Below are 21546 nucleotides of genomic sequence, written 5' to 3'. Positions count from 1 at the left end.
AGTGGAGTAAAGGTGCAACATTTGCCTCTGAGATGTAATAGAGTAGAAGTAAAAGTATTGCAAATTGAAAATACTCAAGTAAAGTAAAGAAAAAAAAATACTTAAGTAAAGTACTTGAGTAAATGTACTTTGTTACTTTTCACCACTGTGCACCTGGCAAGCACTGTGCAAACCTGCAAGGGGTGGCATGAATAAACTTGACTTTATTCATACATACTACATAGGCCTACAATTTAAGTGCATGGCTGAAGTTGTATTGACACATCACATGGGCTAGCCGATATGGTTGGATTATGACCAGGTGGCAGATAATATAGCCTAAGGGAAATCAGGAGTTGGCCAATTTAAATACAGTTGTAGGACAAAGCCAAGAAATCCGCAATCTGAGGATGTTTAACTAAACTCATATGAAGTGATAGAGTGACCTTCAATACAAATATTATTATTCTTTCATCAAATACACTGGCACTGGCCCATTTATGAGCCCATGCCAATAGGCTTATGCCAAATATCTAGAGGCCTGTTGATAGACAAAAGTAGTGCAGGAGAGAGAGGGAGAGAGAGAGAGAGAGAGAGAGAGAGAGAGAGAGAGAGAGAGAGAGAGAGAGAGAGAGAGAGAGAGAGAGAGAGAGAGAGAAGAGAGAGATAGAGAGAGATGGCACCACCTGCTGGATCTTAGAGATGCATTATATGCCTAATAATAGGATGTACAGTATCGAATTAGCATGCTTAATTTAATCGTGAAGCCTGCGCAGTTTTAGTATGGTCGTCCAGTTTCATGCAGTAAAATAATTTGATAATTGATCACTTGCATAATTGCATCGCAGATCACCAATAGATCTGCCAGAGTGAGGGATGATGGGTACTCCACCAGCGGGAGTTCCAATGACCTTTTTCCCCCCAGGTTTTGTGATTGATCCATTTGGGCACTTTTAATGGTGATACTGTGTGCTTTAGTTGTCAATAAAAGGTTAACTGGAATGCTCGCCCCAAAACACACCCCAATGGCGGACCACTTGCCCCACTTGGCGTGGAACGCTTGCCCCCATTGAGGTGGACCACTCGCCCCACTGGCCACCGAACATTTGCCCCCAGCGGAGGAACACTCGCCCCCACTTGCCGTGGAACGCTCGCCCCCAGAGAGGCGGGCCACTCGGCCCGCTTGTGAGAACAGACTACAGACCCTAATATTAAGTTAGGAAGTAGTTAGGCAAAAACACAGTTACAACAACCGAGGTGCGTTCGGCACAGCGACTTGCTCGCTGGTGCCTCTCGGGGCTCAAGTCCGCTTCAGCCGACTCAGCGGCGTTCGAGTTAGTCGTAAATCCCCCCCTGTATCGGTACCCCCGAGAGGTCAAACGTGGCCGAGTGGGTTTTGGTGGCCAGAAATACCTGGTGGGTCCGACCGTCGCCGGATTTGCAGGTCCGACCGTTCAAACGTTGCCAGATTTGTGGGTTCGATGGTTCTGAGGTCACCAGATTAGACTGGGGCGAGTGGACTTTGGTGGCCAGAAATACGTGTGTCCGACCGTTCCGAGGTCCCCGTACGAGTGTGTTTTGGGGGGAGCGTTCTTGTATTCCAATAAAAGTATCCTATTCTATTCTATAGAACATGTTGTCTTGGGCACAGACTAGATATTTTTGCGATGATTGATCAGAATCAGAATCAGAATCAGTTTTATTGTCACATCACAGGTTTACAAGGTAAAAAAGTGGGTGAAATTCTTTTTTGTACATCGTTCCCATCGCAACGTTAGTTTCCATAGAAAGAAGAGGGGGGGGGGAGAAGAAGGGGGGCTGGTCTGACTCTGAGCCTGGGGTCAGGGAATTTGGTAATTAATGCTTAGTGAATGATCCAACAAAATAATTTGAAACCTAGCACTTGTAGATCCGCTATTTCCCTATTTCCTTTAAATTATTGAACGTATAAATCAGGAAAAGACAACACATGCCACATCACAACATTACGATCCCAGATGATATGATCTAGTCTCCTTTTTGTCCCATAAATCACAGGAGTTGCAGTTCAAGTTCAAGTTTATTATGTCCCAAATTGGGCAATTTATGTTACAGCAGATAGTAAGAAAGTAAGAAACTGAGAAACTCCAACACACAGTAAACATACATACACAAGACACACATAGACATAGATGTAGTTGTAGATCGGCTATTTTCGGCAAAGAGCTTTGGTGTAGAGGGAAAAAGGAGGGGACCAAGAATAGACCCCTTACATCACAGACAATTCCATCCATGAATAGGCTAAACATCTCTTTCTCACTCCCTGAACGGATGGCCTTTTCTTTATGGAAGAGGTCAGGTCTTGTCAAGCTATAAGGGGCCTTTATATTCTCAAAATCTGATTTATTTTGAGACTTAACTTCCATAATGTTGTTAAACTAAACAATGCTTCCTTCCAGATATCCCTTATAATTCAGTAAATGACTTAACCTTTTACATTCCCATGAATGAGACCTCTCTGAATTTCCCATTATACAGAGGCCTGCCGCTCTTGATCAAATTAAAAAAGACTGGGAAAAACTGGGCAAAGTTATAGATGACAGTGACTGGGATGGTGCATAATTAACTCGAGTGAATCAGTACATCTTGTTCCAGGCTCAGTCTGATACAATTTAGGGTTTCTTTTATCACATTTAACTCCAAACTCTCCAAAATGTACAGTAGGCCTATTTCAATGTCACAAATTGATCATATGGAAAATATGTGTCTGTATGCTTAATTACATATCTATATACACTTCAAACTTACAGTGCAGCAGTTTTGCATAGGCATAGGATTATGAGACAATGGGCCCCTGGGCACAAGCCGTCTTATATGGCAAGAGAAAGAGTGGCTTGTTTTGAACAAAATGCCTCAAATCATCTACAAGCTCACAACAGCTCGCGTTACGAGCTTGTAGCTCTGCTATTTTCACAATATTTAACTATTTCTTATGTTATTTGACAATTTGGCCAATGTTTGACCAGTTTTTATAGTGTAGTTTGTTGTTTACGTTTGATGCATATAATGGTCTTTTTCTTTTCTTTCTTTTTTGAGGTGTTAAAAGGGTCTTAAAAGCCCTTAGATTGTCACTTCACTGTCATCTGGGGACCCCCCTGGGGGTCCCGACCCACAGGTTGAGAACCACTGCTCTACAGCAATAAGTAGTACCAGAATATAGAGCGATTTAACACTTAATTTAACCAAAGAAACCCACTTAATACCCCAACCCCAAATATATATTGTAGCCTAAAAAAGAATATTTTTGATTTCTAACTGATGTTTTGCATAGCAGTGTATATTTGTGTGTCATTAAATGTTTCAATGAATTGAGTACAAAGGACACCAATGGAAACAAACCATAGGCTTTCTTGGGTTTAAAATCCTCTTAGCAGACCTTGTATTGAACTGTACTTTCCTGTGCTTTTTTTTGCAAACGGCTAATAAAGTATTCATTCATTCTTTCAACCTTTAAAGATCGATGATTCCGCGTTTGGTTTGCTTGACTAGTGGGCGTCCGTCCGGTTCGCAAATAATTATCGGTGATCGACTTTTATCTCAGTGCAACAAAAGATGGCGGACCGAACGTCTACTGGCTCTCAGAAAGCTAGCGCTAAGGTGAATTTATCTTGTACATTTGAACTTATTCTCCACGTATCTGACGTTGCATAGCGAACATTGGCGGCGTTGAGCACTGTTAATGTCGACAATGTCCGCCTATGTTAGTCTTTCATTCAGACAGAGTTGGAACAGCAGGCAAAGCAGCGCTCGAGCGGCCAAACGTTAGCGGCTACTTAGCCGCTAACGTTTGGCCGCTCGAGCGCTGCCGCTAGCTGCTCGAGCCACACTAGCTCAATTAAGCTAAGCTAACCAGGCCATACAGTCCAACCCACACTGCATGTTAAGTAACCCGACTAGAAAGTCACATTTTCCCACATAGCCTTACTACTGGGGAGCGTGTAACTTTGTAGATGTGTTAGTGGGTATTTTGTTTTGGGGTTTAAAACGTGACGAAATGTTTGTTTTTGTGAATGTGAATGTTAAACTGCAGCGAACGTGTTCACAATAGCCAATGAATGCCATTGACCGCCAAGCAAGCAGCAGTTAGCTAGTAGCTAGGCCGCTGTCTGTCAGTGTGTGTGTGTCTGGATATGAACTGCAGTCATGCTTTGTTTACATGCACACCTACTGCTGTCTATATCGGCAGTGATGGAAGAAGTACTCGCATTTTTCCTTTGCTTAAGTAGAAGTATCAATACTGCAATGTAGAAATACAAGTAGAAGTCAGGTGATCAAAAATGTACTTGAGTAAATGTACAAAAGTATTGGCATCAAAATGTACTTAAAAGTATCAAAAGTAGAAAGTACTCATTATGCAGAATGTCCCCATTTCACGAGTTTTCAAATGTGTGAAATGTGTTTTTTTTGTTGTTGAAAATAGCAGATCTACAAGCTCACAATGTGATGCATTGTGAGCTTGTAGATTGGTTATTTTCAAATGGCAGAAATGTATATAGGGCTGAAGTGGGTAATGTATGTTTTGTAATAATAATCAAAATCTACAAAGTAACTAGTAACAACATTTTTCAAATAATTGTACTTAAGTACAGTACTTGAGTAAATGTACTTACTAGTTACTTTACACCACTGGACGCATACCTGCTGCTGTCTATCTGTATTAACAGTCAGCAACCATGCTATTTACATGTATTGTATTATGGTGTTATTAAGGCTATGTCATGTTGATTAATTGAACACATAGGACCACAATGGAAGCAAGTCCCCAGGACTTTTTTGTGTTCTCCTTTTTTAGCCCGAATGTCTGACTGTACCTCGTGCTGTTTACATTTCTGTCTAATAAAGTATTCAATCAATCAATCAATTCAGGCGCTGCTGGAGAGCAAACTCAAGTCCTTTAGCATTGGAAAGATGGCAGTTGCGAAGAGAACCCTGAGTAAAAAGGAACAGGACGAAATAAAGAAAAAGGTAAGTCGTCTTGGAAATAGTACAAGAAGAAAATGTAAACAAAATCTATAATATTTACATGAGTTAAATATTGCTACCGTTTTCCTTTAACCACTTAAAGGTAGGGTAAGTCATATTGCTTTGTTAAATAAACGTTAAATAGGCCGATATGCTGATAGTACTCATTGCCATATAGTGTTTGTTCAGTAACAGGAGTCTCCCTGTCTCCAGCTTTATAGAAAACACAAAATGCATTTTCAGGTCAGGATACCAATTTGACCCAATCAGGAGAGAGAACTCACACAGGCTGAAGGATAAACAAGTGAAATTGGAAGTGATGACACAAAGAAATGAGCAGACACAATTGGAACTGGAATAGTATAAAATTGAAGCTGATGAATGGGTACTCTCTCCTGATTGGCTGAAATTTGGCCGTCCACCTGAAAATGTATTTTCTGTTTTTAAAGAGATGGGGAGACCTCTGTTATTGAACAAACACTCTATAGCAATGATTACTATCAGAATATAGTGCTTTAACCTCTTAAAAAAGCACATTTTCTTTTAACTATAAAATATCACTTACCCTACCTTTTTTAAATCCTCTATTCTTGGTAAAAAACTTGGACCAATTTAGTCCGTCTACACGGATGCTGGGTTTCAAGTGGTTAACCACTTGCACCCCAGCACATAAACCAGAAATGGCAGATCTACAAGCTCACACCGCATCACAGCGCAAGATGTGGTTTAGAGGTTAAAGTACAGACCCAACTCGGGTCCAATTTAGAAAGTCTAGAGGTTTTAAGTGGTTAATAAATGCATCCCATTGTTAAAGCACATCACTTGCCTGTCAGAGGTTTTGATATTGGTGTCTGTGTGCAGGAGGATGAGCGTGCAGCGGCAGAGATTTATGAAGAGTTTCTTGCTGCCTTTGAGGGAGGAGCGGATGGCAAAGTCAAGGCCTTTGTCCGTGGTGGTATTGCAAATGCATCAAAAGGTAAAGGGCTTCTAATATTTAGGCGACGACACGTAGTCTCCATGTGGTATACTGTGTACCATACAGTCATGAAGCACAATCTCCGCTCATCTTACAATGCAAAATGTTAGTTGTTATGTTATAGTTAAGGAATGATAATGGTATTGATTATATAATTGTCTGTACTGTAAACATATTGTTGCTGTTGGGTGGACTTTTCAGATAATGGAAAAAATAACCTGTGTATGGATCCAATATAGTTATTATATAGTCACAAACTGTTGATAATGTTTCATTAGTTAAATATGTATAACGCACATAGAGCCTTAATCACTTTCACTATAAAAACGTTTAATAAATATCAAAAATAGACTTACAAGCTCACAATGTGACGAGTTGTGAGCTTATAGAGCTGATACTTTTGCATGACAATTTGTGTAGCAATGTAATGTATTTTATGCATGTTTTGTCTATTGCAACCATGTATGCATTTTATCAAAAAAATAATCATTTTATAAAATAAAACAAAGATTTGACCTTGAAATTAATCTGTGTTTGCTTACAGAGGAAGCTGCAGCTGACGAGAAGAAAGGAAGGCTTTACAAGCCCAAGTCACGATTTGAAACCCAAACAAGTACAACAACAAAAAGTTTTTTGCCACTGGAAACCCCACCCCAGTTTTTACAATTGGATAAAAGACAAGTATGTAAAATCAGAACTTGCTGTCAGTACAAGCACTCTTGTTGCTAAATCAGTGAACGAGTGTATTTCCCCTTGTTCATGCTGGCTCCTATGTCCGTCTTTCAGACACCGAAGAAAGCCACCGAAAAGGAGAAAAAGAAGAGCAACCTGGAGCTTTTCAAAGAAGAACTTAAACAGTAAGCAAATTATACCATTATATATAGTTATGATGTTGTAATTGGCTGTGAGGCATTTCATTGAGTGCAAATATCAACCGATTTAGCACTCCAAAGGCACCCACCTTATTTATCTTAACTGTAACTTGGCAATGGCCAGCAGTTCCTAAAAATATGTTTTTTTCTTTCTCTGCCTTATAATCATGAATATTAAAATGAAACCGTGGTATAATGGAAATTATACACTCATGGTCATGTTATACAATGTAATATTGGCACTGTGTGCTGATCTACGACCACAGCACACCAGTGCCAATATCTCATATTATAGCACTCCCTCTCATGCATAATATTGTTTATATATACTGTACCTGTTTATATATACACGTTTTGCTGTCTTACAGAATACAGGAAGAAAGGGATGAAAGGCACAAGCTGAAAGGACGCGTCAGTCGCTTTGAACCTCTGACTGGCACGGATGGGAGACGCTCGTGTAAGTCTTCACGCTGCATAAACAAACCATGTTCTAGCTGGGACTAGCTCATAACCCAGTCCTCCACCTGCCATGCTGCTGTGCCCCCCTTCCCACCCCGCTTTCGATTTATCTCTGAAACAAAATTTATACTGCTTTTCTGCTTCTTTTAGCGGATGGTTCTTCAAGAAGAAACCGTCCGTCCAGTGGTAATTTTGACTTAATATAGTGGCTTTGAATATCTTCATCTTGCCAAGGCAGTGTATTGTTCTATCAGACAGCTTTAAGAAAAGCACACTCTCCTGTCTGTCTCTGCAGTTTTGGATGACTCAGCACCAGGTTCCCATGATGTCGGCGACCCGTCCACCACTAACCTGTATCTAGGAAACATCAACCCACAGGTGAATTTGTGTTTTATAATGCACAATACAGGAAACCAGAAAGCACTTGTATAGTTTTGATGGATAACATTGTGGAATGGAAGTTTATTTACGGTCCTTGAATTAATAATAATATTGAGGGTCACTGCTAGGGATACATTCATCAGAAAAAAAACATAATTTGATGTTTAAATGACATTGTTAAAATCAATGCGCATTCTACCGAACCATAAAACCACTGTATTAAAACAAAGCATGGATTTTGTGAACAATTTCATAGCGGAAGACTTCCCCTCCTTTAAAAACCTCCATGTGCAACACATCTTTGTGTCTGTGTTGTTTGATAGATGAATGAGGAGATGTTGTGTCAAGAGTTCGGCCGCTATGGCCCCCTGGCCAGTGTGAAGATCATGTGGCCCAGGACGGATGAGGAGAGGGCCCGCGAGAGGAACTGTGGCTTTGTGGCCTTCATGAACAGGAGGGATGCTGAGCGAGCACTCAAGAATCTAAATGGTACGAAGCTGTTCTCTTCTATACACATTCTTTTCCTACCTATCTTTTCTCTCCAATTAAATGAAATAATAATTTGTTCCTCCTTCCCTACTAACTACAGGAAAGATGATTATGAACTTTGAAATGAAGCTCGGATGGGGCAAAGGCGTGCCCATCCCACCGCATCCCATCTACATCCCTCCTGCCATGATGGAGCACACGCTCCCTCCACCTCCCTCTGGCCTGCCCTTCAACGCACAGCCCCGCGAGAGGCTGAAGAACCCCAACGCCGCCCTTCTCCCTCCGCCCAAAAACAAGGAGGAGTTTGACAAGGTAACTCAGCAGGACAGCCTAGGTTTATTAGTTATGGGTTGAGTCAGTGTTCATGTTGATGGTAAGCTGTTAGGTCTTCATAAGTCGAGGTTTCTAGCTGTTAGATTCTGTATTGGCTTTGTATGCTGTTGACTGAACTACACTAGATGTGCACTTGTACTCAAAGGGTGGGTTGAGTGGTTTACTGTTAGTGTATGGGGATTGCTAAGTGCAAGAGAGAGGTGTGTATGGTTAGTTCATCGATGGTAAGTATGTGTAATATAGGGTATTGTGGCCTGAGAATGGCTGATATTCCATACATTGCAGGTATTCCATACACAGCCGTAGAATACTTCAACTGCTTTATTCATAGAACACTTCCAACGGCTTCATTATTTAAAATCAATTCCTGTGACTGGTGGTCAGCTCTTGCAATACAGTATAAAATCCCTTGGAAACAACTACTTTGTAAAAAAAAAAAAAAAAAAACACCTTTCCACGAGTTTCACACAGACCACATTTGCTGTACTTGACGGAAGAGCATTCACAGCAGCAATATATGCACATACTTCTTTCAGTGAACGCATAAGTAATTACAAATTGCCAGGTGCGATTGGCCCGCACTAACTGCAATTCACCTGGCAATTTGTGATTTACATAAAAAGCTGTGTTAAGAAGTGAATGCGGTCCACGTGAAGCTCGTGGAAAAGTGTTGAGCTTGGAAAAGATCTGACCACGAGTCGCAGCAATTACTGTAACTAGTATTGGGTGAGTACACACGGAGCGTGACAAATTAGAATGCTGTGTTGTGAATCCCCCAAGAAATTGCATTGAGTGTCCTGTGGCTCCGTATGGAATACATGCAATGTATGGTATATTAGCCAGTCTAGGGTTAGGGTATTACAAATGTTTAGAGTTTTGAGAGAAGGATGTATTGGCCATTTTATAAAAACTGAAAAAAAGCAGTAAAGGAAAGTTGTTGTCTCTTTGCAGTTTTCAATGCATTTTTATATTTTTCACCTGTTGCCTTTTAACAATACTCACATATTCTATGTTTATTATCTGATGTGACTTCATATACAGACTCTGTCGCAAGCCATAGTCAAAGTGGTTATCCCAACAGAAAGGTACATGTTTTTCTTTTGTTTTAATTGGTGTAAAATCTTAGAAAAACAAAAACCCATAACAAAGCAAAAAAGTCTGATCAATTGGATCACTGCATGCTACAGGGGGCTGTTCTGTACGGGTGAGCAATGGTTGAGGCAAGTGTACACATGTCTGGTCAGGAATACACCCAGCTCTTTCACACTTAAAGCAGCACTATGTAGTTTGGGGTATCAGTGGCCACTTTGGACACAAATAACATGGCAGCCAACGTCTTTGACTTCATTACCCAAGAGTCTCTGCAAGCATGTCCGGCGAGGACGCGCTGTGATTGGCCGGTCTTTGCTTTGACTGGCAGTTCTGCCTTGGTTGCCTTGGCAAATGCCAGGATGAAACTCATTGTCTCATAATTGTACATAGTAATACAGTCAAGCCCCTAGCAGGGACCCCCCTGAGTCTATACATTTATGGAAGGATGATTGTTACTGCTTAAACATGTAACTTTATCATTTTGTGGGACATATGTTACAGTTGTTAAAAAGTTACATAGTGCCGCTTTAACACAAACACTATATATTAGGGCTGTCAACAAATATTCAAAATTAAAACTTACATTTGAATTTCTAAAATAAGCAGGGATTCGAACATGATAATTAATGTTATGTAAAAAAAGAAAGCACCACCACTTGCTGTCTGCTTTGTGACTTTGTTGTGTGGCCCTGGGCTACTGTAACCTTGCACAGCAGAGATCACAGTGCCATATGGCTGTGGCAGGTCGAGGCCGGTCCACTAAATGCATGAACAGGAATTACAACACTTTCATTGATTAAAAATGAAAATGTAGGCCAACCTGAAACGAGCGATCGTGTGATAATGATAACACAACCCAACTCGGCCTCAGAGAGTGAAATTTGCATGCTGGGCAATCAAAAAAAGCCCCGTATTTTACATGGTTCGAATATTATTATATTATGTAAATTTAGATAATTAGTCTTCCATATTTATCACAGCATAGTTCAAGTGTTGAATATGTTGTATACATGTAGGCCTACTGTGCAACTTCAATTAATTGCCGCTTTTATTTGAATGAATTTGTATGAATATTACCAACCTTATTAAAAATGAAGCTATTGACTAGCATGTAAATTATGAATCATTCATTTGGTCTCACTCCGAGAGAACATGTTCTTGGCACCAGTGTTAATTTTGACAGCAAATTCTAATTCAGTCTTAGTCTTTTGAATAACACACCATTTAGTTTTAATCCTATTTTAGTCATCTGAAATTGTTTAGTCTAGTCTTAGTCGACTAAATATCAAAATCTTAGTCTTAGTCAACAAAATTAACACTGCTCGGCACCAACCGCGGTGCAGAGAGACAGTGTGAGTGTGTGTGTGTGCGTGGTCTGCCTTGTGGTCTGCACTGTGGTCTTTAAATTACGTTTTATGACGTCTCAGTATTTTATTTGTTTAGCATTAACATTCAGCAATGTCTAGGTATGTCAGATCCTTTAAAAGACATGTTTATGTTTGAATAAATATACCTAATGTATTTAAGTGGGTATATCTCATCATATTGGTTTAGCCTCTTGCGGTCATAAATGCACAAATATAAATATTTGAAAGGTTTGAACCTACGTTTAATTTTAGAAGGAACATTCAAATGTTGTTTTTGGCCAAGTTTGACAGCCCTAGCGTAGTACACACTGTTAGATGTAGGTCAGCTCATAATTATGCTAAATGTCAACATAGTTGAATGTCAAGGAAGTGTTTTGTTTTTGAAACCAAGATAAGATTTCTATATCGCGATTACCCCTCCATATGTCCAAAACTCATACTACTTCGTCATAGTTTAACAGCTACATGGTGGTATCACGCATTCATAGCCTAGTTGTTTTGAATCCATGTATACGAGATGCTGCTCTCTGACTATTGCTCATTCAGACTGTCCGCCCCCTTGGCCTCTGTCACTTCATCGGGGGCTCAGTAAACCTGGCCCCTGGCCACAAATCCAAACCGCCCATTATTTAGTCCATATGACCTTTGACATTGGCCTTGGTGAGCAGCACAAGTTGAACTGTCTGCAGCAGCGAGGGACCTGAAAAGCATCATGGGATGGATTGGGAAAGTATACAGAATTTTACACCGCCATTGGTACAGTCGGCTCCAATACAAGTAAATGTGATCTGTGTTGTCAAATGAAAGACATCCTTGTTTTGTTGGCCACTTTAGGCTAATTCTGTCCAACTCGCACCATACCGTAGTTCCTCCCCAGACCTCTCAAGGTCTCTGCGGAGCTGTAGTCATACCATTTGCACCGTCTTCAGTGCAAATTAAACCTGTTCACCAAATCCACCAGTAGATGTCCTGTTTAGCCTATTTAGGCCAACAATCCTATACTGCTTGGGTTCTTCACTTCACATTAGTCAGGAATGGAGAGTGGGCATTGAAAAGGTACTGTATTTGTGGACATTGTCTGTAAATACAGTCTCTCAGCAATGTCCCTCATATTCTCCCCCATCTTGTTCAGCTTCACTGTTCCCCATTCTTTTTTAAATTCATCTTAGGAGGTAGATGCCTAGGAAAGGGGTCCAGGCAGGGCAGAATAATTGACAATAAATTAGTTGTTATGCTTGGACTACATTTTATATCTCCTTTTAATTCTTAAGAATCCAGCTTTTAAGTTCTAGCATTGCAAAATAAGATCTCATAATGAAAATATTTTATTTGTATTCTGAGTACCTTTTTTATGTTCTGTGTGTGTAAGTGTTAATAGGCCCAGAGGCATAGTCATGGTTAACAGAAAGGTTTTGGGTATGAGTCGAGTCCGGCTACTCTGAATCCGTTTGCTTTAACTGTGTTTTTCTTATAGGAATTTGCTCTCTCTCATCCACCGAATGATCGAGTTTGTGGTGCGTGAGGGCCCAATGTTTGAAGCTATGATTATGAACAGAGAAATCAACAACCCCATGTACAGGTGAGTGCTTTTATTGTGCAACGCTGCAGCTCATGTTTCTTAATTATGCTGCATTGACACTGGCAGCTACAAAGCGACAAGTCCATTTGCGCTCCAAAGATGGAGTGAAGCATCAATCATACGATTTTTGTTTAACCATTTCCACTCACCTTCCTCAAAATTCCGGCTTGTAATGGGGTGAAAAACAAAATAATTTAAGTCGAGTTCCCTGTTCTTTTTATTTATTTTATATACTTTTTGCTCGTCGCTCCCACATGCAAACGTACACTTGATGACGACGAGCTGTCAACGAGCATTTGTATCTGCTAGGGTGAACACAGCATTAATTCAGGTTGTCATTTTTGTTTTTGCGAGGTATTGATTCCAGTCTTTTTATATTCCAGGTTTCTATTTGAAAACCAGAGCCCAGCGCATGTGTACTATCGGTGGAAGCTGTACTCCATATTACAGGTGTGTTATCCGTTAATGCCAGTGCACATTCAGGCAAACATTCATACCAAGTTAGAAATGGATACTTGTATATTGCAGCCCAGCATGCATTGATTTGGTCTCGTAGACTAATTATTCCTCATGTGTCTCAACATATACAGGGAGAAGCTCCAACCAAATGGCGCACAGAGGAATTCCGGATGTTTAAGAACGGGTCTTTCTGGCGCCCTCCCCCTCTGAACCCATACCTCCATGGTCCTTACGACGATGGAGAAGAAGGAGGAGGAGTCGTCGAAGAGGATGAGGAGGATCCTAGCAAGAAAGGCTCCCTAAAAGAAGAGTACAGTCCTTTTTATTATTATTGGCAAATACTTGTGTTGAAGCTAGTGTAGCTGGGTAGAATAGGGATGATCTATATGGTTTTTACACCACACATTCCTCTTCACTGTCATTTTGTGCTGCTTTTGCTTGACATCCCTCCTCTCGTTCCGTGCAGCGAGCGTGATAAACTAGAGGAGATGCTGCGGGGTCTGACCCCCAGGAAGGGGGACATCGCAGAGGCCATGCTGTTTTGTCTCACTCATGCCGAAGCTGCAGAGGAGATAGTGGAGTGCATAACGGAGTCCCTCTCCATTCTTAAAACCCCCCTCCCAAAGAAGGCAAGACACTCCACCTTTAGTGTGTTATCTGCCGTGGTTTGATCAAGATTTATTACATGAATTATTTTATATTTACAGCATTTAACCCAAGCTGAATAACATTCCCCTCCTTTGTTTCAGATTGCACGGTTATATCTGGTTTCAGATGTGTTGTATAACTCTTCAGCCAAAGTGGCCAATGCATCTTACTACAGAAAATTGTAAGTTATGAAAATGTTTGTCTTGAATTGCCCACACTGTTTCCTACAGTACAAAGACCCACACGTATTGTACTTTTATCTAATTACCTCAAATGTAAACTCTTCTACCTGTTCTACCCTCCACAGTTTTGAGACCAAGCTCTGTCAGATCTTCGCAGACCTCAATTCAACGTACAAATCGATACAGGGTCACCTCCAGTCTGAGAACTTCAAGGTACCAGATACTAGGGCTGCGGCTATCAATTATCTTGGAAGAATCAACAATAAATAAAATGTTTTTAAATAGTTTGATTAACCACTTAATCCCCATTTTATGTCGAGGTACAACAGTGTTAAATAACAATTGCTAAAATAGTGATCTACAAGCTCACAATGCATCGCAAGCTTGTAGACATTTTAGCAATTTTTTATAATCGATTAGTTTGGTTGACTGTTGCACGCCTACCAGATATTCTCCAAATACTGATCAAAAGAACAAATATACACAATAATGAGCACAATGCAGGGATTGACACTAGTTCTCAGAGGCTCTTGCCCGTCGGGCAAGTACAGGTCAAGCTCTACTTGCCCAAAGGTTATGCCCACTTTCCCGAGAAGTAAATTAATGTTAAATCCGATTGATAACTGTCGAGTGGCGACAGTCACTTTGACAATCTGAATGAGCGCAACTGCTACTTGTAAAAAGGTAGCATTATTTGTTCTTCATGAATAACCAATAATATTTGATGAAGACTGTTGCTTCCCCATTCAAATGCACAAACTCCACTTGCCCGAATGTTTTATTTACTTGACACGGGCAGTCGGGCAACCATTAGTGTCAACCCCTGCAATGTCATTCCTTGTTTCTGAAATTTGCTGTGGTGGTGTGTTCCTCTGCATTGCAGCAACGGGTAATGGCGTGTTTCCGGGCGTGGGAAGACTGGGCTGTTTACCCAGATCCCTTCCTCATCAAACTGCAGAACATCTTCCTGGGTCTAGTCAACATCGCAGCAGAAAAAGAGCCCCTGCCTCTACCCATTGTAGTGGAGGTCAGTAACCCCTAACCTCACCTTTGTACACTCATTGTGCTTTGAAAGACTCCAGTCACTTACATCATGATTTGTGTGCTATGTTGTTGTTTGTTTAAGACTGAGCCAACAGAGGACATTGATGGCGCTCCCATTGGGGAGTTTGTAGACGGGGCTCCGCTGGAGGATGTAGATGGGATACCCATAGATGCGGCGATCATGGATGGTGCCCCTATCGATGGAGCCCCACTGGATGACCTGGATGGTGTCCCTATCAAGCCCATGGAGGAGGACATAGATGGAGTACCCTGTAAGTGGTGCTGAGACTAAGCTGCAGAAACCCCTGAGAAATGCAAATACATTTGAAACGCCACTTTTCTTCTCTATTTTGACCTATGATCTAACACTAAGATGGTGTGTTTGACCAACAACAACAGATATTTTCCAAAACATACTTGAAAATGGATACATTTTAAAACACTGATCTCGTGCTGTATTTTGCATTGGTATAACAGCTTTTTAAATACTGGTGGCTGATCTTATGTGACCCAAACTCGAGCCAAATATCCAATATTGTGTGGAGAAATTTATTTTAATGTTCACTATCTCCTTTGCAACAGTATTCTTGTCTCAGTACTTTGTATTCACAGCTGTTGTGCAACAGACTTAAGCAAGGACAACTGCCAAGGTTGCCAACTGTGCAGAAATCTGTGCATGCCCAAATAGAAGATATCAATGTGTTTTTCTGTTGTTCTGGCATTACAGCGACCTTGTAGGAAACAACCTGAAACGGGATCAAAGTCGACATGGCCTTAGTAGCTGCTTAAAAACCCATGAAATGTGGTCATATATGCCAGACTGTAGTGAATGGACTTTAATAATTTATCTTCTTTTTTTAACAGTGGATCACTCCAAAGAGACAGCCTTCAAAGTTGCGCCCTCTAAGTGGGAGGCAGTGGATGAGGCTGAGTTGGAAGCTCAAGGTGAGACCTTAGCAAATATCTTTTCAATATGAAGATAGTCCTGTATGCCATAACAATTTGAATTACATCTATACATTGTTGCCATCAAATGCATGTTTTTTTGTGGTGCTCATTTTCGTCTTTGCCGATTCAGCTGTGACCACTTCAAAATGGGAGATATTTGAGCCACCAGAAGAAACCAAAAAGTGAGTTTAATTGCATTTTATTTTGAATATTCTTCGGTTTTGCTGATAATCTGTTTTATCGTTTTAAATAAACTTGACTTCATCCTCTGCAGGGATGAGGATGAGAGTGATGATGAGGACAGGAGTCCTCGCTCCGAGGATCCACCGAGTTACTTCAACCCCATCAGAGACGACTCGGACACCAAGACCAAGTACTCTGAAATGAACGAAGAGAAACGCACCAAGCTGAGAGAGATAGAGGTAATGTCCTGTCCTGTTCCGAGTCTCCCGTATTGCGCACACATGGGGTGGGCCACAAGTAGGGTTGGGATCCTTTTTAAGGCCAGTCCACACCAATGCAACTCCTTGCAACCATTATCCCCAAATGGCTCCGATCTGCAACTGGTCAGTCCAGACTGCTGCGATTTCTTGCAAAACTGGTTGCAAGTTGCGACTAGTTACATTGGTGTGGACTGGGCTTTAGGTTTAGGATCTTAACGATTCCCTCTTTAGACCTGAGGCCGATTCTAAAAACGCCTTCTAAATCCTGACCTAAGTTTTCTGAAAAACTTAGTTATTCAAAAATTACAACACATTTATGTTGCTATATACTGTACATAGCAACAAGAACCCAAAAAGTGGTTCCCGTCCTGATAGGTATAGTTACAAATAGGGGTTCACGCCCAAAATGGGTTAACGGTCCGATTCTTTAACGGTTGCCTACTTGCCTTTAACAATAATTTTATGTGTATACACACATATCAAAAGTTATAATGAAGGGCAAAATTCTATAAACACAAGTGAAATCATACATGCAGTATTGAATACATACTATTGTAATTGTATAGCAGACCTGAAGTCCACTTACCAGTTCTGACTGCAAACCGTGCACTAACGGACATGGTTCCCATGTGATAAAACCTCTCCGAACTGTTCCGGAGCAGACTCCAAATGTGATGGATCATGGAACCCATTCCAGTTCCTCAATATTGGAGCCGTTTCCTCCGGATCCAAACCTTAGCCTGAAGCACCTGCCATACTACCTCCAAAGCTTAACAGTAGTTGTTTCTTTTTATTTCCACCCCAAGGTTAAAGTCATGAAGTTCCAGGATGAGCTGGAGTCGGGGAAGAGGCCGAAGAAGGCAGGCCAGAGCATTCAGGAACAAGTGGAACACTACAGGGACAAACTATTACAGAAGGTATCCACTCAGCCTGATACTATGACTGTAGATCAATGGTTCTCAACCTGCGGGCCGTGAGAATATTGCAAGTGGGCCCCAAATAATTGGCAGAACACTAGGATTTTAAAGTTTAAAGTATACAGTTAGTTCTGTTGATCCAAGCCGGAACACAATTGATTGATCATTCAAATAAACATGCTCTGAAAATGCATGCAACCCACCATTTGCAGGTGGGCCTGCAAATTCTTTCGATAATTTCAAGTGGGCCCTGATCCAGAAAAGGTTGAGAACCACTGCTGTAGATGGTAACCAATCCACAAGCCATCTATCTCACTGTCATTTTACTGCGTCCCTCCCCTCCAGGAAAAGGAGAAGGAGAAACTTGAACGGGAGAAAGAGAGGGAGGAAAAGGAGAAGAAGAAGACGGAGACCCGCCTGAAAGAGCTGAAGAAAGAGAAAGAGGACACGCCGACCAGAAAAGAAAGGTTAGGGGAAAATGTTTGACTAAAAGGGGAAAAATGCACACAAACTAAGGTCTGTTTGTTAATATTTTAAGGCAAGAGGAACCTGTCATATACTATAACATCTAAAATATGCCAAAGTATAGTATGACATTTTAGGTGTCTGTGTGATATAGAGGTAAAATATTTGCCCAGGTTAGATTCCTGACAGTGGTGCATGTGGGACAATGGCAGTATGGTGTCCTTGTTGCTGCACTAGTGACTCCTATTGGTTGGGCGGGTCACCTGTGTAGCTTGCCGTGTTCATTTTGACAGCAAATTCTGATTTAGTCTTAAGGCCTTTGCAGACAGGGTGCGATTTTTCGCACGGAAAAAACGGACAATATAATTTTTTTAATGAACACATGGTTCTCAATGACCTCATGCACACCGGCTCCGAATTTACCGTGCGGCGATGCGGCGTTGCGTTTTCTTCCAATCGAACCCAGTTCGATTCGTGTGTCTTTTCGCATGCTGTCTGCAAAGGCCTTAAGTCTTTTGAATAACACACCATTTAGTCCTATTTTAGTCATCTGAAATAGTTTAGTCTTAGTTGACTAAACATCAAAATCTTAGTCTTAGTCAACAAAATTAACACTGGTAGCTGGATGGGTACTGGGGGAGATAGCATGTTGAACTTCCACACGTGTTAAGCTCTCAGAGAAAAACCCACTGCAGCTGTTGACTCCATGCGTACTGGAGGAGGCATGTGGTTGTCTGCACCCCCCCCCCCCCCAGGACAACAGTGCACATGGGGAATTGGCAATGACTAAATTGTAAGGGAAAAAACAGGCCAAAACAGTTGTCAAAATACAATAATAGTATGTTTTCATGACATACTATAGTATGTTTTTTTTGTTGATATATTATATAGTATGACTTATTAGCAAGGCTGCACAACAAAAACAGACTAGGGTGTTTGTCTAAAGATAAATCAAGGTATTGAAAAGATCCCATGCCATGGTATGATGGCAACTCCCAAGAAGACAATGCAACAACCGTTAAAATGCCTATAAATCACTATTTTATTGAATGAAGACGAGCGTAATGTGTTTTTGTCGAAACGCATTAAGCTTCTCTTCTTTCAATAAAAAAGTTCACTAAATCATTTCAACAGTGTCTTGCGAGTTGCTGTCATCCCATGACATCTTTTTAATGTAGTATAATTTGAATACAACAACTTGATTTAGTATGTTTCTGACATAGCATGACTTAAATCTTAATGGTTTTTCTTTATTTCTTCCCATAAAATACGTAGTTTTTGATGACATGGAATTATAGCATGACAGCATGAATGAGTAGGAGTATTTTTTTTTTCTCCCCCTGATGCTTATGTATGAGTATGTTAGATTTTGACACAAACGTCTCCCCCTCTGGTTGCCAGGAAACGACGTCACAGCGGGTCTCCCAGCCCGACGCGGAGCAGTACCAGACGAGGCCGTTCGACTTCGCCCCGCTCAGAGAGGTCCGAGCGCTCGGAGAGGTCTGAACGCTCCTACTCTAAAGACGTGGTGTCTTCTGTCTCTCGTTCCGCCCACAAAGACTCCCCTCGCGCCAGCAACAAAAAGTCCTCCAAGAGGTAAGACAGACCTGCTAAACGGTAGTCATGGAATCTGAAGTGGAGTTATGCTTACCTGAACACCAAAATGTAAAACACCAAAATGTAATTAAGCGTCAGACCGATATATTGGCCATTAATTCACTTTAACGACATCAGTGTTGGCAATTATGCAGCGGCGTCCCAATTTTGGGAATGTCATTATAGGAGAAAGAATGTGTAGGGCTTTTTTTCTTTTTGCATATAAGTGTTCTCAAATAGAAACTTCGACTAATCAAATCAAGTTTTCCAAACTGATAGAAACTTCTGCACTTTTTTTTGACAAAAAACAAACATTGGTAATAGGTGTGGTCTTGGACTCCAAAATCTTGAAATCCAAAATCAGACCCAAAGATCTGGCGTTGGTCGGCCTGTAGTAGTAATTAGGATTTATTATGTTTGTTCTCTCAGGTCTCCCTCATCACCTCGCACACCCAAACGGTCCAGGAGGTCGCGGTCCAGGACGCCCAAGAAATCAACTAAGAAGTCCCGTTCCAAATCCAGGTCGCCACACCGGTCTCACAAAAAATCAAAGAAGAGCAAACACTGACTAATCACAACCCCTCCCTCAACTTTCCTCCAAGACCAGCCTATGTACTTCCCTTCCGTTCTACTTCTCTGCACCGTGTTGTATAAAGATTGACTGGGTGGGCAGGCCGCCGGGGCCTGTCTGAATGTTTCAATGTGAAGAAAAGGGGAGAGTTTTGGTTGCCATGTTGAGTATGAAATGGATTGCTGTTTTATATTGTAAAAAAAAAAAAAAGATATTGCGCCTGTGTGTCCTTCCTCCCATCATCGCCCAATGGAATTCATCGACATGGTAGACCACGCCTGTGCAGTGTGACGATGACTCTAGTCTTATATAATCATGCTGTCATTTTCTGTTTTTGTAGTTCACATTAAAAATAATTCCTAATAAAATGGGCTCATGTTTTGTAACGGCTCATCTGATTGATTGATTGAAATTTTTATTAGGCAAAAGAATGTAAAACAGATTTATAATACTTTTGTCAAAAGGTCTGACCCAAAAAGTCCTTGCGGACTTGTTTCCGTTGGGGTCCTTGAATTCGGACTTGTTTCCGTTGGGGTCCTTGAATTAATTTCATAGACATATATAGTAGCAACCAAACAGTTCAAATATCAACAATGATCAATTCATTTGCTTCATGCACATAATCGTTTTAATTCAATTCCAGTATTCTGGTGCTACAAAGTATTGTGATTTTACTATTGAAGTAGCTAGTGCTAAATAAGGATTTATTTTCCAAATTTCTCAGATCAAGTAAGGCACTGAAATCATTACAGCAGATCCCAACATTGTGGTAAGTCTTTCCTGGGGCCTGAATGAACCATGACATCACAGCTTAGCCTGTGTCTTCCTCAGCTGATCTCTGAGCTCCAGACGAGCGATGGAGGACAGATGGACCTCATCTGGGCCATCAGCGATGCGCAGGGTCCTCACATGGGCATACCTGACGATGGATGTTACAATGTTTAACTTCAGTAGTCATGATGTGATGCAAAGTAATAGTAGCTCAGATTTATATAGTGCTTTTCTAACACAAAGTCGCTTCACATAAAAGAGAAAGGAACCAACCTAAGAAAAAAAAGTGCTAGATTATGATCTAGTATGAATGTTTTGGAGGTACTTACATCTCTGCTAGCGGGAAGTCTCCAGACACACCTGCTCCTCCATACACCTGGATGGCACAGTCTACCACCTTACATGCCATCCTGGCTGCTGCCACCTTGATCATGGCGATCTAGACAATCACAGAGGGAATTGAGTCACTTCAAACTTGGTTTGCGGTTGGATGACACTATTCAGGGTTGTTGCAAATTACTGTATTTCAGACACTGCTATTACCTGTTTGCGTGCAGCTCGGCTACCTTGTGAGTCCAGAGCATGGGCAGCATTGAGAGTCAACAGGCGCGTCTGCTCTATCATCAAACGGCACTCTGCGATCCAGTGAGCCACTACTTCCTACAACACAAAGCAGTAACATGGACAGTGGAGGTCTTTATACCAAGAACATTTTCATCCAATAGTCAAATACCAAAGTTGACAATAAAAACAATTCAAAGAAGAAAGGAAAGAGCTCAATGGCTACCTATTTTTATACTTTACTTTATCTGTTTATTTGGACGGGACAGTGCAAATGAATGAACATGATTATGTGTAAATATGCCGAATTTAGCTAATACTAATTTCCATCCGTAGACCCCCCCCCCCCCAAAAAAAAAACTAAACATACAGACATCACAACAGACGTCACAATAATACAACATAAGTTAACA

General features: G+C 41.1%; 2 protein-coding genes across 4 annotated transcripts in view; one reads left to right on the top strand and one right to left on the bottom strand.

Annotated features, from left to right (window-relative positions):
- The first annotated feature begins 3564 nt into the window (after nt 1–3564).
- Nucleotides 3565–20192, top strand: u2surp (U2 snRNP-associated SURP domain containing). 3 transcript variants are annotated; one of them, XM_080417974.1, is made up of 26 exons: nt 3565–3615; nt 4885–4983; nt 5842–5956; nt 6501–6637; nt 6743–6813; nt 7197–7285; nt 7438–7473; nt 7583–7665; nt 7992–8157; nt 8258–8469; nt 9532–9575; nt 12424–12528; nt 12912–12978; nt 13119–13297; nt 13454–13616; nt 13737–13816; nt 13943–14030; nt 14701–14844; nt 14944–15133; nt 15726–15806; nt 15940–15991; nt 16084–16231; nt 17059–17169; nt 17515–17636; nt 19036–19230; nt 19660–20192. In XM_080417974.1, the coding sequence occupies exons 1-26, from the start codon at nt 3571–3573 to the stop codon at nt 19796–19798; spliced, it is 2961 nt and encodes a 986-aa protein (XP_080274100.1). In that variant the 5' UTR covers nt 3565–3570; the 3' UTR covers nt 19799–20192. The 3 variants fall into 3 exon arrangements, with proteins under 3 accessions (XP_080274100.1, XP_080274101.1, XP_080274102.1); XM_080417975.1 differs by lacking the exon at nt 7438–7473; XM_080417976.1 differs by lacking the exons at nt 3565–3615; nt 4885–4983; nt 5842–5956; ... (5 more) ...; nt 7992–8157; nt 9532–9575 and having other exon boundaries at nt 8358–8469.
- A 148-nt stretch (nt 20193–20340) lies between these two features.
- acad11 (acyl-CoA dehydrogenase family, member 11) overlaps nt 20341–21546 on the bottom strand; it is a 40729-nt gene continuing 39523 nt past the window's right edge. Inside the window, exons 18-20 of the mRNA XM_080417921.1 lie at nt 21116–21232; nt 20902–21011; nt 20341–20720 (exon numbers count right to left, since the gene is read on the bottom strand). Of these exons, the coding sequence (XP_080274047.1) occupies nt 20606–20720; nt 20902–21011; nt 21116–21232 (342 nt within the window). The 3' untranslated portion in view covers nt 20341–20605. The remainder of the gene's footprint in view (nt 20721–20901; nt 21012–21115; nt 21233–21546) is intronic.

This window comes from Gymnoscopelus braueri, assembly GCF_963280865.1.
Source record: "Gymnoscopelus braueri genome assembly, chromosome: 21".
NCBI lineage: Eukaryota > Metazoa > Chordata > Actinopteri > Myctophiformes > Myctophidae > Gymnoscopelus > Gymnoscopelus braueri.
The sequence above is the reverse complement of the archived record's forward strand: the minus strand, read 5'-3'. Positions and strand labels throughout refer to the sequence as shown.

Bases quoted from the DNA above. Each gene is read 5' to 3' on its own strand.
- u2surp (XM_080417974.1), top strand. From the start codon at position 3,571: ATGGCGGACCGAACGTCTACTGGCTCTCAGAAAGCTAGCGCTAAG. The intron at 8,158-8,257 runs GTACGAAGCTGT...TACTAACTACAG, and splicing joins AGCACTCAAGAATCTAAATG to GAAAGATGATTATGAACTTT. The intron at 12,979-13,118 runs GTGTGTTATCCG...CAACATATACAG, and splicing joins AGCTGTACTCCATATTACAG to GGAGAAGCTCCAACCAAATG.